General features: G+C 40.6%; 1 protein-coding gene across 1 annotated transcript in view; it reads left to right on the top strand.

Moving 5' to 3' along the window:
- The window catches only part of ADAMTS20 (ADAM metallopeptidase with thrombospondin type 1 motif 20), a 101,269-nt gene that overhangs the window by 34,919 nt on the left and 49,257 nt on the right, over nucleotides 1–17,093 (top strand). The window contains exons 7-12 of the mRNA XM_068170964.1: nucleotides 676–716; nucleotides 1,033–1,138; nucleotides 3,309–3,455; nucleotides 6,662–6,803; nucleotides 8,112–8,216; nucleotides 16,103–16,248. Coding sequence (XP_068027065.1) covers nucleotides 676–716; nucleotides 1,033–1,138; nucleotides 3,309–3,455; nucleotides 6,662–6,803; nucleotides 8,112–8,216; nucleotides 16,103–16,248 — 687 coding nt within the window. The remainder of the gene's footprint in view (nucleotides 1–675; nucleotides 717–1,032; nucleotides 1,139–3,308; nucleotides 3,456–6,661; nucleotides 6,804–8,111; nucleotides 8,217–16,102; nucleotides 16,249–17,093) is intronic.

Raw genomic sequence — 17,093 nt, 5'->3', positions numbered from 1 at the left:
GTAGCTAACCATCTGAGGAAGCTTTTGTTATAGATGATAGAAATTACTTAGATCTGAAACTGCATCAAGGAAATTAAATCATTAGTTATTGTACATGTATGTGATAGGGACAGAGTATTGTACATAATGGAATCACCTAAAGGATGCTGTGATGGTCAGCTCCTGATAGCACAGGCATGATTAGAAGTACTGAAACCTTACAAACAGAAAACATTTAAATATTAGTATATACTCTTTCTGTATACTGATAGCCTCAATGAAGTTTCTGATGTTCATTCACTGGAATGTTTTCTCTCTCTTGCTGTTTGCTTTCATTACTGCCCTCCGGAGTGTCCTGAATTTTACATTGTTGTTTCGTTCCACCACCTATAAGGTAGTTTCAAGTGTACTGCAATCTGCACATTTTTCAGCAGCATTTCATGCTTGATCTGCCTATTGTATTGTAGACAAACAATGTAGTATTTGAATTTTTATTCCTTGCAAGCTAGATAGAAAGCAATAATCTGGTAATTTAAAATACTGCTTTGACTTGAATGCAAAGTCTTTGAATGGACCTAAACATTAAAAAATTATAGTTAAAATTGCAGTAGCTGTAATTAATATATCAACAGTGAAATTCTTGAAAAATCCTCTTTTATTTGCTCTAATCATTTAAAATAAATCTTTTCCTTCAAGGGAAGATATCTGCAGAGCTAGAGAGAAGTGTGATACTCTTGGTGAGTTATTCTTTTTTAGTCAGTATGATTTTGTAACTGAAAATCTATGAGAATTTTATTATAGGGAGAAAAATCAATTAGGAATAAATCAGAAAATAGATGCCAAATTTAACTTAGAGACAAAAAAAATCTGCTTCCTAAGGCTGTGCTGCCCTGGCACATACTTAGGCGCTGGGTAGTCTGTTCAGTTTGTGTAAATTTGCTGTACAGTTGAGGCATAATTTTCTACTTGACTGCCATAACGTTTGTTCATAGTAATTCCTTCTACATGAAAATGAAGTCTGTTGAGCTTTTATGTAAGGATTTGATTTTGCAGGTTTAGCAGAGCTAGGTACGATGTGTGACCCGCTACGCAGCTGTTCTATAAGCGAAGAAAATGGACTGAGTGCTGCTTTCACTATAGCACATGAGCTTGGACATGTGTAAGTACCTATTTCTCTGCAGGTTTATTTCCCCTTGAATATGACCAGTTTCCAGTGATGGGCTCTATAGTTCTAAGAGGGAACATTCTGCTGCATTGATATAGAAATAATCATCACTTCTGTGCCTTGCAGTGAGCCATCGCCACCCAGTTTTGTAACTTGGTTGTTACCCTGAATTATGTGATAAACTATCCATGCAGCTGTATTTTGCCTCTTTGTCATATAAACTGGTTTGGACTTTGGGACAGATCTTAGTGCTGTAACATAGTAACAGAATATCGTTGGTTGGAAGAGACCTTCAAGATCATCCAATCCAACCTTCAACCCAGCACTGCAAGGTCACCACTAAACCATGTCTCTAAAACACCAATTCCACCCGCTGTTTAAATAGCTTCAGGGATGGTGACTCCACCACTATCCTGGGCAGTGTGTTTGATAACCTTTTCAGTGAAGAAATATTTCCTAATATCCTAAATCTTCCCTGGTATGGCTTTCATCCATTTCCTCCAGTCCTGTCACTTGCCACCAAGGAGGAAAGGCTGTCCCATTCCTCACTCCAACCTCCTTTCAGGTAATTGTGGAGAGCAATATGGTCTCCCCTCAGCCTCCTTTTCTCCAGTCTGAACAAGCCCAGCTTCATCAGCCATTCCTCACAGGACTTGTACTCTAGGCCCTTCACAAGCCACACTTCCTTTCTCTGAACATGCTCCAGCACTTCTATGTTCTTCTTGTAGTGAGGGGCCCAGAGCTGAACACAATACTTGAGGTGTGCTGAATACAGAGGGATGATGCCCTCCCTGTTCCTGCTGGCCACAGTGTTTCTAATAAAAGCTAGTATGCCGCTGGCCTTCTTGGCCAACTGGGCATATTGCTGACTCCTATTTAGTTGATTGTCAAACCTTTCCAAGTTGCAGCTTTCCAACCAAACATCCCCAAGCCTGTAGCATTGCACGAGGTTGTTGTGACCCAAGTGCAGAACATGGCACTTGGTCTTGTTGAACCTCATACAATTAACCTTGGCTTATCAATCAAACCTGTCTAGACCCTGTTGTAAAGCTTCCCTATTCTCTATCAGATTGGAACAGCCACCCACCTTGGTGTCATCTACAAACTTAGTGAGGGTGCACTCGATTTTCTCATTGAGATTGTTAATAAATATATTGAAGAGAACAGGCCCCAGTACTGAATCTCAGGTGACACCACTTGTGACCAGAAGCCAGCCAGATTTTGCTCTGTTCAGCCAATTTTTTATCCAGTGCAGAGTGCACGTATCTAAGCTTTGTGCCTTGAGTTTCTGAAGGAGATAGTGTCAAAGGCTTTATTAAAGTCCAGCTAGATAATGTCCATGACCCTTCCCTCATCCACCAGACCTGTTAACTCTCCACTGTATTTTAGCCCTGATATAAATTTACGTTTAAGAAAAGACAGTTGTTACTATAATGCAGAAATATTGTTCCTTGTGTTTGATCCTTTCAGAATACAGTAGAGTAACACAGAGAGAAATACATTACACAGAAAAATAAGAGGAGATGACAGCATTTTATTTTATGAAGCATATCTCATCAATGATGACAGAAAGGTGCTATACTCTAGCTCCATGAGGCATGCCACAGTGTAGGTAACAACGATGTTACAGAGCTCAGTAGCTAGCTTGTTGATTTTCATGTGCCTGGGAGTTCATTTAATACATGCCATTTGTCATGATACTTAAACTGAGATATGAAATAAGATGATGTGTTAGTTGCATAAATAGGATGTTGATGTGCTCTGCAGTTCATTTTTGTTGCTGAATAGTGAGAGTTACGATGTGAATATTGGGGTAATATGTCACAAACAGTCCAGTGATGGCCTTTATATTAGTTGAGGTGATGGGTTGTTCATTTCAAGTGACATACTCCCAAAACCATCTTTTTTTTTTTTTTTTTCTGATGAGCTAAAGAATTATGTGATTGTAAAATTCTTCCTGTTCTCAGCATTATACAATTAGGAGTGTTTTGGATGAGAGAATATTGTAAGGTGTTTTTAAGATCCCTTTTGCCACAATGCCAGAGAGCCCCATTAAATTTCAAGGCATTTTCAAGTTCAACACTCAAGCATTTGCTGCTACAGCAAAAAGTTTCAACTGATTATTACTGAATTTGTTTTGGAGTTTGTCTGTTTTGCTTTTTAGATTTAATGTGCCTCATGATGACAGCTTTAAATGTAAAGAATCTGGAATTAAGCATCAATACCATGTGATGGCTCCAACTTTAAATTACCATACAAGTCCATGGACCTGGTCAAAATGCAGTCAGAAATATATCACTGAATTTCTTGAGTAAGTATTGATATAATCTTATGGTTTTGTACTATTTTTTCCCCAATTTCATGTCTTTCTGAGAAGTGTTTAAAATATATTTCTTAAATACCATTTTTGTATTGCTCTCAGGTTTAACCACGTACTTCCAGGGCCTTGTCCTCAAAAAAAATAAGGACTGTGTATTTAACTCTGGATTATTCATGGCTTTTTTGAAGTTACACTCAGCATGTAAAGCTAAGAAGATCTGGGTTTTTTTTTTAATATAGAATCACAGAATTGTTATGGTTGGAAAAGACCCTTAAGATCATTGAGTTCAGCTGTTAACTCTACCGAGTCTAATGTTAAACCATGTCCCGTAGCACCAGTTCTCTGCATCTTTTAAACACCTCCAGGGATGGGGATTCAATCACCTCCCTGGGCAGCCTATTCCAGTGTTTGAGAACCCTTTCATTGAAAAAGTTTCTTTTAATATGCAATTTAAACCTCCCCTGGTGCAATGAGAGGCCATTTCTTGTCCTGTCACTGGCTTCTAGGGAGAAGAGACCAACATCCACCTCACTGCAACCTCTTTTCAGATAGTTGCAGAGAGTGATAAGGTCTCCCCTCAGCCTCCTTTTCTCTAGACTGAAATAACTCCAGTTCCCTCAGACACTCCTAGTTAAGATCTGTTCTCCAGACCCTTCACCAGCTTTGTCCTGCTCTGGACCTACTCCAGCACTTCAGTGTCTTCCTTTGGTTCAGGGGCTAAAGAACGGAACACATGATTTGAGACGTGGCCTCACCAGTGTTGAGTACAAGGGGACAACCACTTCTTTGCTCCTGCTAGTTACACTATTCCTGATATAGACCAGGATGTTTATGACCTTCTTGACTGTCTTGGCACACTGCTGGCTCGTGTTCACATGGCTGTTGATCAAGACCCCCAGATCTTTCTCTTCTGGGCAGCTTTCCAGCAGCTCTTCCCCAAACCTGTAGTGTTGCACAGGCTTCTTGTGACTGAAGCTATGATTCTGCCATACATAATGGCACTGGTAATTGAAAATACCTTGAGTGTAGTTTTAGTAGGTCTAAGTAGGCATGCTGTATTTGTGGGTGTTTTTATTTAAAAAATAAGTGGTTGGCATCATTTAGCAGTACCCTTTTTTTCCCTTGTAAGAAATTGAAAGTGAGAAATTAATGGGATGGAGATTGGAGTCAATACAGCTGACCAATATGATTGAGTATTGTTCCTTTATTGTTCCAGTATTGTAGGCCTATAGTGCGAGCATAGTGAGTACAGCACAGTAGTGTAAAGCAAAGTGTGCCCAGGCAGCCAAGAGGGCCAATGGCATCCTGGCCTGCATTAAGAACAGTGTGGCCAGCAGGAGCAGGGAGGTCATTCTGCCCCTGTACACTGCACTGGTTAGGCCACACCTTGAGTACTGTGTCCAGTTCTGGGCTCCTCAGTTTAGGAAGGATGTTGACTTGCTGGAGCGAGTCCAGAGAAGGGCAACGAAGTTAGTGAGGGGCTTGGAACACAAGCCCTATGAGGAGAGACTGAGGGAGCTGGGGCTGCTTAGCCTGGAGAGGAGGAGACTCAGGGGTGACCTTATTGCTCTCTACAACTACCTGAAGGGAGGTTGTAAACAGGCAGAGGTTGGTCTCTTCTCCCAAGCAGCCAGCACCAGAACAAGAGGACACAGTCTCAGGCTGCGCCAGGGGAAGTTCAGGCTGGAGGTCAGGAGGAAGTTTTACATGGAGAGAGTGATTGCCCATTGGAATGGGCTGCCTGGGGAGGTGGTGGAGTCGCCGTCATTGGAGGTGTTCAGGAGGAGACTTGACAGGGTGCTTGGTTACATGGGTTAGTTGATTGGGTGGTGTTGGGTGATAGGTTGGACGCGATGATCTTGAAGGTCTCTTCCAACCTGGTTTATTCTATTCTATTCTATTCTAAGATGGGAAGGGAAAGGAAAGGAAAGGAAAGTGCGTAGCAAGGGAACTTCTACAACTTACATAAACTCGGAGAGCCTCGTTGGCATGGCTTCATTGATTCCCTCTGAGTGACCACACATCACACTATTATAGATTATTGGTCCAACTACTAATGACACAACGAGGTTGTTGATGCAGGTGCATGTCCTGTTGTCCCAAGATAACTTTCTGTGTTTATAGCTCCCAGTGTCCTGCTTTAGTTACATGCTGCAGGCACAGCACTGTTTTGCTACACTGCTAGCTGGCTTGGCGCTCATGCTGAGCATGGCCAACCATCATGTCTAGGCTCTAGATTGCTCACACTGCTCTTTGATGGCATTGGCACAAGAAATGACAGCCAGAAAGCAAAAAAACTTCAGCTTTGTTTGGTGGATATAATTGAAAATACAATAAAGGCAAACCAAATGACCTTTTCTTTTTTTAAATTGTAATTGAAGTCATTATGTAGCACCTTGAGTACTGTGTCCAGTTCTGGGCCACTCAATTTAAGAAGGACATTGAGACTCTTGAATGTGTCCGGAGAAGGGCAACGAGGCTGGGGAGAGGCCTCAAGCACAAGCCCTGTGAGGAGAGGCTGAGGGAGCTGGGATTGTTTAGCCTGGAGAAGAGGAGGCTCAGGGGAGACCTTATTGCTGTCTTACAACTACCTGAAGGGAGGTTGTAGCCAGGAAGGGGTTGGTCTCTTCTCCCAGGCAACCAGCACCAGAACGAGAGGACACAGTTTCAAGCTGCACCAGGGGAAGTTTAGGCTCGAGGTGACGTTTAGTAGTCATGAGGTCTTGGGTGACAGGTTGGACTTGATGATCTTTGAGGTCTTTTCCAGCCTTATTGATTCCATGAGTCTATGACAGGTAGGCAGGCAAACCTACAATTCCACTGAGATATGCATGTGTAAGGACTGTGTGACTAGGCTTCCAATTAACTAATCATAGTATCATAGTATCAGTCAGGGTTGGAAGGGACCACAAGGATCATCTAGTTCCAACCCCCCTGCCATGGGCAGGGACACCCCACATTACATCAGGCTGGCCACAGCCTCATCCAGCCTGCTCTTAAACACCTCCAGGGATGGGGCCTCAACCACCTCCCTGGACAACCCATTCCAGGGCTTCACCACTCTCATGGTGAAGAACTTGCTCCTCACATCCAGCCTGAATCTCCCCACCTCCAGCTTCATTCCATTCCCCCTAATCCTATCACTACCTGAGAACTAAGAACAATATATTCACATTTTTTTCCTGTTTTTACAACAGTACTGGTTATGGTGAATGCCTCCTAGACAAACCTAGTGGAAGAATATATGATCTTTCCTCTCAGCTGCCTGGGTCGATATATGATGTCAACAAGCAATGTGAACTTATGTTTGGTCTTGGGTCACAAGTATGTCCATATCTGGTGAGTGAGCAACACACAAGTCATACTCAATCTATAACAAAAAAATACTACCATACAAGTTTAGAAATGAACTCTTAAGACATGGTTTTGGAAGAATTTTGTCCTGAAATGCATCAAAGTTCAGGTTCTATTCTGTTGAAGCGAGAAGAGTTGAGTAGAGAGCATTGCAGGGCTGTTATGTTAGAAATACAGAGAACTGAAAGGTAGGATACATTCAGTTGATTTGCACATCTGTAAATGTCATTGTAATTCCTTTAAAAGATCTAAAGCTGCATGAATTAAGGCTTTCTGCAGCTACTGAAAGGAAATTAGTTCAACACTTTCTACAAATGATTTGATATTACGACTCCTATCTTACATTGATAGGACTTTCTTATCTGCTGCTTTTAGTGCTTTTTCCAAACTTACAGTATCATTCAAATGATATTAATTCAAATATTTGTTTTAAATGTTTGATCCAAAATGTAGATTCTCTTCATTTGGACAAAGAGTCAGAAAATATTTTCATGCCTGTTGGAGTGTGTATTTTGTATACCTAATGAAAATTGTGTGGGATCTGCTAATAAAACTTCAATTAACAGTGGAACTTGAGTTGTATTTTGAAATTTGTGGCCAGTGCAACATAAAATAAATATTATGACTTCATTTATTAATGTCATAATAGGTAGAGTCATATTTTGGACAACCTTGTCAAATACCTCTGTTATTTCATGTCTTACTGGAGCTGTTTAAAGGAGAGAATTTAAGGTCAGATTCAGACTGAAAGTCGAGTTTTTGGTAAGGTAAAATGCGGTTTGGGAGGAGTCAGGCTTTATGAGAATATTATAGAAAAGTTAAGGGAGTTTACAGACTTGAAGATGAGCTTCCTGAACACTGCTTTGTAAATCTTGTAGTCCCTAGAGGTTATTTGTCCATTAAGAGTCTTTTAACAATTTGAAATAGAACCTTTCCTTTTAATTTTCTAGCCACTGCATTTTTAGGACAAATTCCAGTTAGTGTCTTGTTTTTTTGCTGCAAACTGTCTGCTCAGAGTTCACTGTAATGTCCCAAATTGTTTTTAATTATATTTTCTTCTGATTTAGAAAATGAAGTCATTTATTACTTCTAATGGGATTGGTTTCAAATATAGCACAGTCCTGCCTGGTCTTAAGTAAAATCCAGTTTGGTTTTTTGAGGGTTTTGTCTGCAAGATGGCAGTACTAATAGCAAACACTAAGGCCACATAGTATGAGAAAACACCATAAATATCCCAGCTACTGTCTGAAGTGATTCTGCAGGTACAATAAAAGTTCTCTTGTTTCTTTTTAGAAACAATGCAAACGCTTATGGTGCACAAGCACAGAGGGTGTTCACAAAGGCTGTCGTACTCAGCACATGCCTTTGGCTGACGGAACGGTTTGTGGTGTGGGAATGGTAAGCCTTCCTTTGTTTCTCAGAACTTGCATATGGCAGAATTGTTGATGTAGATAAGAAAGATCAGTGCTTACTGTGCATTTAACACACAAGACTATGTGAACAGTATCTACCTTATGTTACCTGCAGTTTCTCAGTCCTGTAATGTTGTGGCACAAATCCAGGTTGTTCAGAAGAATTGTACAAACGTACATATGCCACATCAGTTAAAAAATAGATGGGAGACTTCAGGGGAAAGTTGCCACCTTCTGTTTTACAAGTCTGTATCATTCATAAAAAGTTGTTGTGTTTGTTTTTTGGGGTTTTTTTTTTCCTCATCAATAGTACTCCAAAGTTGAATTTCCTGGAAACAACCCAAAGGGGTTTCCCTCATTTTTCATTAAGGCTGTTTGACTGACCCAGAATGAATTAAGTTTTTTGAAAGATTAACTTTTTTGAAAGGAGTTTTGGTTTAGGTAGTAAAATATATATGATTATATATTTTAGATTTAATATTTCTGGTGGTGGTATCTTCAAACACCACCATAACTTATTTACAAAGTACATTTGCAGGTTCTAAGGGGCCTCTCTCCTCTTGTGCCCAGTTCCTGGTCTGGAGCTTTTCCTTGGCTCAGAAAGGGCTAAGGGGCCACTCTCTGGTGTGCTCCATTGCTGGGCTGTAGCCCTTCCATGGCTCTTCTGGGATTCAGTTCTCTTGGTGCTTTTCACCTTTCTGCCTTTGGTCCAGGGCTCTGGGAGTGTTGATTGCCTTGGTCCAGGTGCAAGGCCCAAGTGTGGTTTGCCTGTCAGACTTTTGAGCTGCAACTCCAGCAGCATTTGGCTCTTGCTGCTTTCTGGGTGAGAACAAGGCAAATTGCCTACCATCTTGGCCAGTTCGAATACTGTCCAAAGACAATTAATGCCCTTTGGCAGCAGAGAAACCTGATGGCTGAACCTATAGAATGGGGCATATCCAAAAATGGCCAGGGGCACACACAGTTCACAGGTGTGTTACAAGGTTAATTACACGTGCTACACATTTTCCCGGACCATCTGGACCCCAGGAAGTGTCCAGGTTTGCACATCAGTTGGATTTGATGATCTTGGAGGTCTCTTCCAACATAGGTGATTCTGTGATTCACAGGTGCTTAACCCAGTGTCTGAGTTAGGGCATGTTTGGGGGCTTGTCACTTCAGGACAGATTATAATCCTGATTGAAGTAGATAATTGTACATTGTTCACATACTCTAGTAAGTGCCTTATCCACAAATACCTTGCATTCATATACTGTCTTGCCTATTGTAACATAATTGGATCTGTTCAGTGCTGAAAACCAGGAACTCTCTCTACGCTTACACGCTAGTGCATGGGTGCATGAGGTATGGATTGAATGTTTTGATGCATAAAAGAAGATGACATGGGAAGTGGATTTCTTTTACCCTGCTCATTGGTTTATTTGCTAAAGAGTGTTGAAGTGATGGGAGTGATCTGTATCATCAAATGATACACATTAAGTGTCCATAAGGGTCATGAGTATCTAATTAGAAGATGTAGTCAAGGCACTTGCAGAACCTAGGCAGAAACAGAAGTAGTGGTGAAAGGTAACTGAATCCAAAATTATCAGTGAAGATTTGAGGGTTTTAGTTTTGGTCTTGAATGTCGTTTGGGAAGTGAACAGAAACTAGGTGCTTGAGTTCTTTGCTGATAAAAGTCTTTGACTGCTCTGTGTCTCATTTCACCACCAACAAATAAAAGTATTTTCTTACTTGTCAGAAGACTGCAAAGATTTATTTTTTTCACATGCTTGTACATGACAATGATAATCTTAAATCTGGTTGGTTTATTATGTTGATTTGATTTCAGTGTGTGTTGCCAGCTTCAACGGCTGTAAAAGCAGTGTTAAACATTGTGTCTTTTGATAGTTCTGTGCATTCAAAGATGTGTGATAGATTGCTACACTTCACTCAGTTATTGCTAAATTCCTCCCAATAACTTCCAGTCTTTATAGTTGGTTTTTTTCTTTTATTTCATAAGACAGTAGTAGTGAGGAATTTGAAAATGCTGTCATAATGGATAGCAGTTTAGTGGCTCAACTATGTCAAATGGTTTCTTTCTGGTTTACAAGATTAGGAAAAATTATTTGAAGGTTGTACTGGAGGCTTTGCCTGATGAAATACTATATATATGCAACTGATGTTGCAATGTTTAACCCATTTTTCATTCATTGATCAGAGAGGAACTTCACCTTTTATGTGAACTTCAAGTGTAAACTTTAGTGCAGTTGACTTTAATTTGCCAACATTAGAGAACTTGTTTTATATAAGAGTGCAAAAACCTATTTTGTACAATTACTTCAGTGAAGCCAGTTTTCTCCAGGAAGTGAAGAGCTAATTACAGTCATTACCTTTGAAAGATGTAAGAAAGAACAGCAATTAATCTGACAGATTGTCATCTGTTCCTGTTCCTGTCTATGGGACAGCTCCTTTCAAGTTCAGTCATCAAGTTGCTGTGGATGTTAATGGGCATCAGACATGGCAAGTAGTAACTGCAATTAATATTTGCTGGCAAGCAAATTAAATTTATATTTGGCATTTGTGACACTATTGCTGTAATGGATTCATAAAAGAGCCATTGAAGGCATTTCTAATTTTAGTAGCAACTTTAAAGCTTAGATGTAGCACTTTGAATAAATATTTTCTCATTAATCTGTAGTTTTTCTTCAGGTTGTGTGCCTAATTAGGGGATCCTGGTCTGCCTTTTCTGCAAGACAAAATGGGGCTCCAGTGCATGAGGCTATAACCTCATACACTACACTTCAGTTAAAAAAACCATGTGTATCTCTGAGAATAATCTGGGAAATACAGGCTATAAGAATGGGGGTCGGAGTGGCTGGAGAGCTCCCAAACAGAGAGGGACCTGGGGGTGCTGATCGACAGCCACCTAAACATGAGCCAGCAGTGTGCCCAGGTGGCCAAGAGGGCCAATGGCAACCTGGCCTGCATTAGGAATAGTGTGGCCAGCAGGAGCAGGGAAGTCATTGTGCCCCTGTACTCTGCATTGGTTAGGCCGCACCCTGAGTACTATGTCCAGTTCTGGGCCCCTGAGTTTAAGAAGGACATCGAAACACTTGAGCGTGTCCAGAGAAGGGCAACAAGGCTGGGGAGAGGCCTTGAGCACAAGCCCTATGAGGAGAGGCTGAGGGAGCTGGGATTGTTTAGCCTGGAGAAGAGGAGGCTCAGGGGTGACCTCATTGCCCTCTACAACTACCTGAAAGGTGGCTGTAGCCAGGAGGGGGTTGGTCTCTTCTCCCAGGCAACCAGCACCAGAACAAGGGGACACAGTCTCAAGCTGTGCCAGGGGAGGTTTAGACTCGAGGTGAGGAGGAAGTTCTTCACCGAGTGAGTCATTTGTCATTGGGCTGCCCAGGGAGGTGGTTGAGTCCCCATCCCTGGAGGCGTTCAAGAGGGGATTGGACGTGGCACTTGGTGCCATGGTCTAGTCATGGGGTCTGTGTTGATAGGTTGGACTCGATGATCCTTGAGGTCCTTTCCAACCTAAGTTATACTGTGATACTGTGATACTGTGAATTTCAGAGTCCTTTTCCTGCTGTGACTTATACCAGGCTTTTTATGAAGTACTCTGTTTCAGAAGATTTTTAGTCCTGTTTTGTGTACATTCATCACTCTCCTTGATTCAGTTGAAATTGAGCATAGCCTGGTAATTAATGCTTTAATTGCTTTCCTGGAAATTTAGCAAGTCAATAAGCTATAAGTTGAAACATTGGAAATCAGTTCATTAAATCATACTTTAACCCACAGGCAAGAGTCAAACTAGTTACTCTGAGCAGGTCGTTAATAAATAGAAATCTGAGTATCTGCATGTTCATTGATCCCAAATTTGAAACATTAATCCTCCCTCTCATCTCTGAAGACTTAATAATTACAGGTGGATTTGGATCAATTTCTGTCTTTTTGACAGTGAACCAGCTGTTGACCTTGACCAGAGTGGTTGCCACTTGCTGTAATTAGTATGTTTGGAATTACAGTATCACAGTATAACTTAGGTTGGAAAGGACCTCGAGGATCATCGAGTTCAACCTATCAACACAGACCCCATGACTAGACCATGGCACCAAGTGCCACGTCCAATCTCCTCTTGAACGCCTCCAGGGACGGTGACTCAACCACCTCCCTGGGCAGCCCGTTCCAATGACAACTCGCTTGGTGAAGAACTTCCTCCTCACCTCGAGTCTAAACCTACCCTGGCACAGCTTGAGACTGTGTCCCCTTGTTCTGGTGCTGGTTGCCTGGGAGAAGAGACCAACCCCTTCCTGGCCACAACCACCCCTCAGGTAGTTGCAGAGGGCAATTACAAGTGATGCCTGCTTTACATGATGCATGCATTATATTTGTCATAACTAATGTGAGGGGGAAAAAATATTAGCAATTATATTTAAGTTTATGAAAGTTCTGTATATCATAGTATTCTCAGTAAAGCAATGATTCAGGCAGGCACAGAGGAACATCTGGGATATGTCTGGTGCTGGAGTTTTCTACTATGACTTCATCATGTTGCTGCTGTAGGAATGCAGCGGAATAATAGCTAAGACAAGCTTTTTTTGAATAAGCTATTAAAATCCCAGATGTGAACATGTGCTTTGCATTTTTATGGATCAAAATAATGCTGTTGTGGGTATAACATTTCATTCTGCAGCTTTGTCTTTTCCTGAAATCTCCCTTCAAGTTATTGTAAATGTTTTTGTGGGTGACAGAACCACCTAAAATCTAGGTCACGGTCTCATTGTGGATGCAGTATACATCTTGTGAAGGGGGACTTAGAATGTTTAGCCTATGGTAGTAAAATATTATTTCCTAAGATGCTGATGACAGTTCTTGGAAAGGCAAACTCTTACTGTTTCCTCTTGCTTACCTTATTGCTGCACTGTATAAAAGTCTATCTTTTATCACTAGGTATTAGATGCTAGGTACTAGGAGGCTTGTGCACAAAAGTACTAAGAGTGTCTTGAATAAGGTAATAAAAACTTACAGTAATTACAGCAGTGATAAATCATATGCAGATAGGCAGTGAAGTAATGGTGTCTTTTTGGTGTTAAAGTTGGGTCTTAGTCTTAGCATCAAGCAAGCAATGATCGACAACTTGTTGGATCATTTCAATGGTTGTATGACAAGGTAGACCTAGTTTTTGTTCTCTGCTTGTTTTGGCTTGTAAATCACTTTGCTCCTCAGAGGAATACTGTCAGGGCTAAAAAGAATATGGCATATGGACAGGCAGTTTCACCTGACAGTTGGATTGGGAACTGGGGCAGAACTCAGCATATACAATTTAGGAAAAAAGTGCTTATAGGAATTATATGCAGTGTTAAAACCACTGGACAACATTTGAGTTTTGTGCCATTTAGGAATACTGAGAGACTGCATGCATCATATCTGTGTGTTCAGCAAAATTTGTTAATTGATGGTTCCTACAATAAATTAGTAACATCTTAATAACTCTTGAAAAATTGTATGTCATATTCAAATTAGTTTTAAAAAGGGGGGAAATCCTTGCATCATTTTATCTTCTGCGTATCAGAGGTTCTTAAATTGTTTCATGTGCCAGAGACTTTAGTTACCAGACCTCTTCTAGACTTTAAGGTAATTTGAAGCTGTTTTGTGTTGCAGAGTGGTGAGAGGCAAAACTTAATCAACAGAAATAACAAGCAGTTGAGTTGGTGTAATCTATTCTTATGATTCTAGTGACTGATTTATGTATGTATGGCAGAAAAAGATGGAATAAGCCGCTCCCTCTCAATACCACTAGGAGAATCTCTCTTGACAACAAACCTAATGATCAATCTAATCCTGAGTCTGCAGTCATCTAAAATGAAGCATTCTCTCTATTGTGTGTGATCGCTGACCCCATGTAGTCCATCTTGCCCAGTGTCTCCAGATGTGGGCAGACTTTGATGCTCTCAGAGGCTGTTTGAAGTCAAGGACAAGGTTGGGGACACATTATTCACATAGCAATCAGCAGGACGTATAGTGCTGACATTGTAGTACCTTGTAAACATTCTGTTTTAACATGCAGGCTGTTCACAGAATCATTGTATTATTGTGATCAAACACACTGGTTGGGATTTTCTAAAGCATGCAAGTGAATTAGAATTCTAGCTGCCATAAGTTATCAATAGGGTTAATGCTGGTAATTGCTGCAGGTTGTTTAGAAAAAGTCACATATACATCAACTGTAAGATTCTCATTTAGGCTTTAGCCATATCCTTTTCCAGTAACTACTGAAGTGGATAAATATTTGCAGACTCAGGAAGTTAGTAAATATATAGAAGCAAGAGACTGACCACTTGATTATTATGAAAGAAAGTAGCTAGTAAATATTCAGTATTCAGTATCACTAAGGTTGGAAGAGACCTCAAAGATCGAGTCCAACCTGTCACCACAGACCTCATGACTAGAGTAGGAAGGACACTACTGCCCACTGCAGGCTTGAACTCACGACCTTCCCATTAAGGGTCTTATGTGCTACCAACTGAGCCACATCTATAACTTTATATAAATAATAACAGTTTCCAGACACAAGGTGATTGCGATCTCATAATTGATTTGACCACAACAGAATAATCTTGCAGTCATTGTCTTAATGATCTAAATCTCAGCAGATTTTATGTGAATTTTTACTTGGAAATAGGTAATTCTTCCGCAGGGGTAAAATGTGAACTAACACAATAGATATTACAGTGTAGTATAGAATAAACCAGGTTGGAAGAGACCTTCAAGATCATTGCGTCCAACCCACCATCCAACACCACCCAATCAACTAACCCATGCAACCAAGCACCCTGTCAAGTCTCCTCCTGAACACCTCCAGTGATGGCGATTCCACCACCTCCCCAGGCAGCCCATTCCAATGGGCAATCACTCTCTCTGTGTAAAACTTCCTCCTGACCTCCAGCCTGAACCTCCCCTGGCGCAGCCTAAGACTGTGTCCTCTTGTTCTGGTGCTGGCTGCCTGGGAGAAGAGACCAACCTCTGCCTGTCTACAACCCCCCTTCAGGTAGTTGTAGAGAGCAATAAGGTCACCCCTGAGTCTCCTCTTCTCCAGGCTAAGCAACCCCAGCTCCCTCAGCCTCTCCTCATAGGGCTTGTGTTCCAAACCCCTCACCAACTTTGTTACCCTTCTCTGGACTCGTTCCAGCAAGTCAACATCCTTCCTAAACTGAGGGACCCAGAACTGGACACAGTACTCGAGGTGTGGCCTAACCAAAGCAGTGTACAGTATCTTTCTCCAGTAATAATTATTCCTTTATTAATTCAGATTTAGTGGTAATAGTAGATTTGTTAAATTAGTAGTAAATATAAAATAATTGTAAATTATAAAGAAATAAAAATCTGTGCCATAATCTTGCCTTATGATAAACAAGGTCTTAAATACTTCTCTGCTTTTCTGAAACAGTACCACTAGGTATTTGGCTTTAAGGATTCTCAAAGTATCCTGATATTCTTGGCTGTTTTTTAATCATACCTCTTTGATTTTTCCTATTAGCTTGGATTTCCCAATTAGACTGGAAATGTCTCATGCATAAGGAATGTCTGTAAATCTAGTTTTGAAGTTTGTGCATAAAAACATACCAGGAACTCAAGATCAGGATTTTGAGACTCTTATATAGGCATCTAAATAATATGACAAGACCTGGAGATATGTTCAGCATCCAGTGGCTTTCATAGAGATCAAAGACCTCTAGACAAGATATCTTAAAGGAATTTAACGGTTTAGAAAATGCCCACACTCAGATTAAAAGCATTGACCTCTTAGGTTTTGTTCTTTCTGTGCCTAAAATATGCAGTAACCTTATGCTTGACTTAAACATTTTATTTTGTTTATCAACTGTGCAGCACTGCCGCCATGGAATTTGTGTGAGCAGAGAAATGGAGATGCGTCCTGTAGATGGAGAATGGGGATCATGGGGACCTTATAGCTCGTGTTCGAGAACTTGTGGAGGTGGAATCAAAAGTACCACCAGGCTGTGCAACAGGCCAGAGTATGTTTTCTATTGTGTTTTGTCTTGGTGTGTAATGAAAGTACTATGACATAATGGATTGGTTCAAAGCAAAAATGAAGACACTGTGGGTTGTCCAAGGTAGTCTGAAGCACCAATTTAAAAACTGCTTGTTTCAGCTACCTTTGAAAAGAGAGACAAGTTTACAGACTCTAATACACAAAGATCTTTTAGATTACTCTCTTCTCTCTCAACTATGTAGTTCATATTCACAGATATTTCTAGAGACTTATTTTGGCAAGGTCTTTTTTTTTTAGCCCTACTGTGATTGCTGATGATTAGTTTATACATTGAAATGCCGTCTTTGGAATGAAAAGCTCAGAAAGAAATAGACATATTGTCTGGTAATCTTTGTAGTGAAACACTTGATTGAAGGAAATTTCATGATATAACATTTCATAACCACCAGAAATGCCCACAAGAAACACTGTGTTACAGCAGAGTCATTTACAGCTTACCTTTAATGAGCAACTACCATTGGCTGAATAATTCAATATGGGTCTCATTTTCTGTAATAAAAGTCAATGAGAACTCTACCTACTTCATAACCGGAGCCATAGCTGCAGCCTTGGTAGGGTTTTCTAGAAAGTAATTTTATCTTGATATCAGTGGGATAAATAAACCTCAATCAAACAACCCCATGTTATTTTATTTTCTCTGACAAGAGGCAGTAGATTAGATTTACATTAGATTTTTCTCTTTCAGGTGGTAGTAACTGATAGTATCAATATGCCACGGATTTATTATCTTTTTTAAACTCCCCAAGAACCCAGTAATACTTGCTTATTGTGGAGTAGGGTTTATAACAGTTAGGAAGTGTATTCTAG

The sequence above is a fragment of the Melanerpes formicivorus genome, unplaced genomic scaffold (assembly GCF_026170545.1).
Source record: "Melanerpes formicivorus ecotype bairdi unplaced genomic scaffold, bMelFor1.0.p_v2 SCAF_3, whole genome shotgun sequence".
Taxonomy (NCBI): domain Eukaryota; kingdom Metazoa; phylum Chordata; class Aves; order Piciformes; family Picidae; genus Melanerpes; species Melanerpes formicivorus.
The sequence above is the reverse complement of the archived record's forward strand: the minus strand, read 5'-3'. Positions and strand labels throughout refer to the sequence as shown.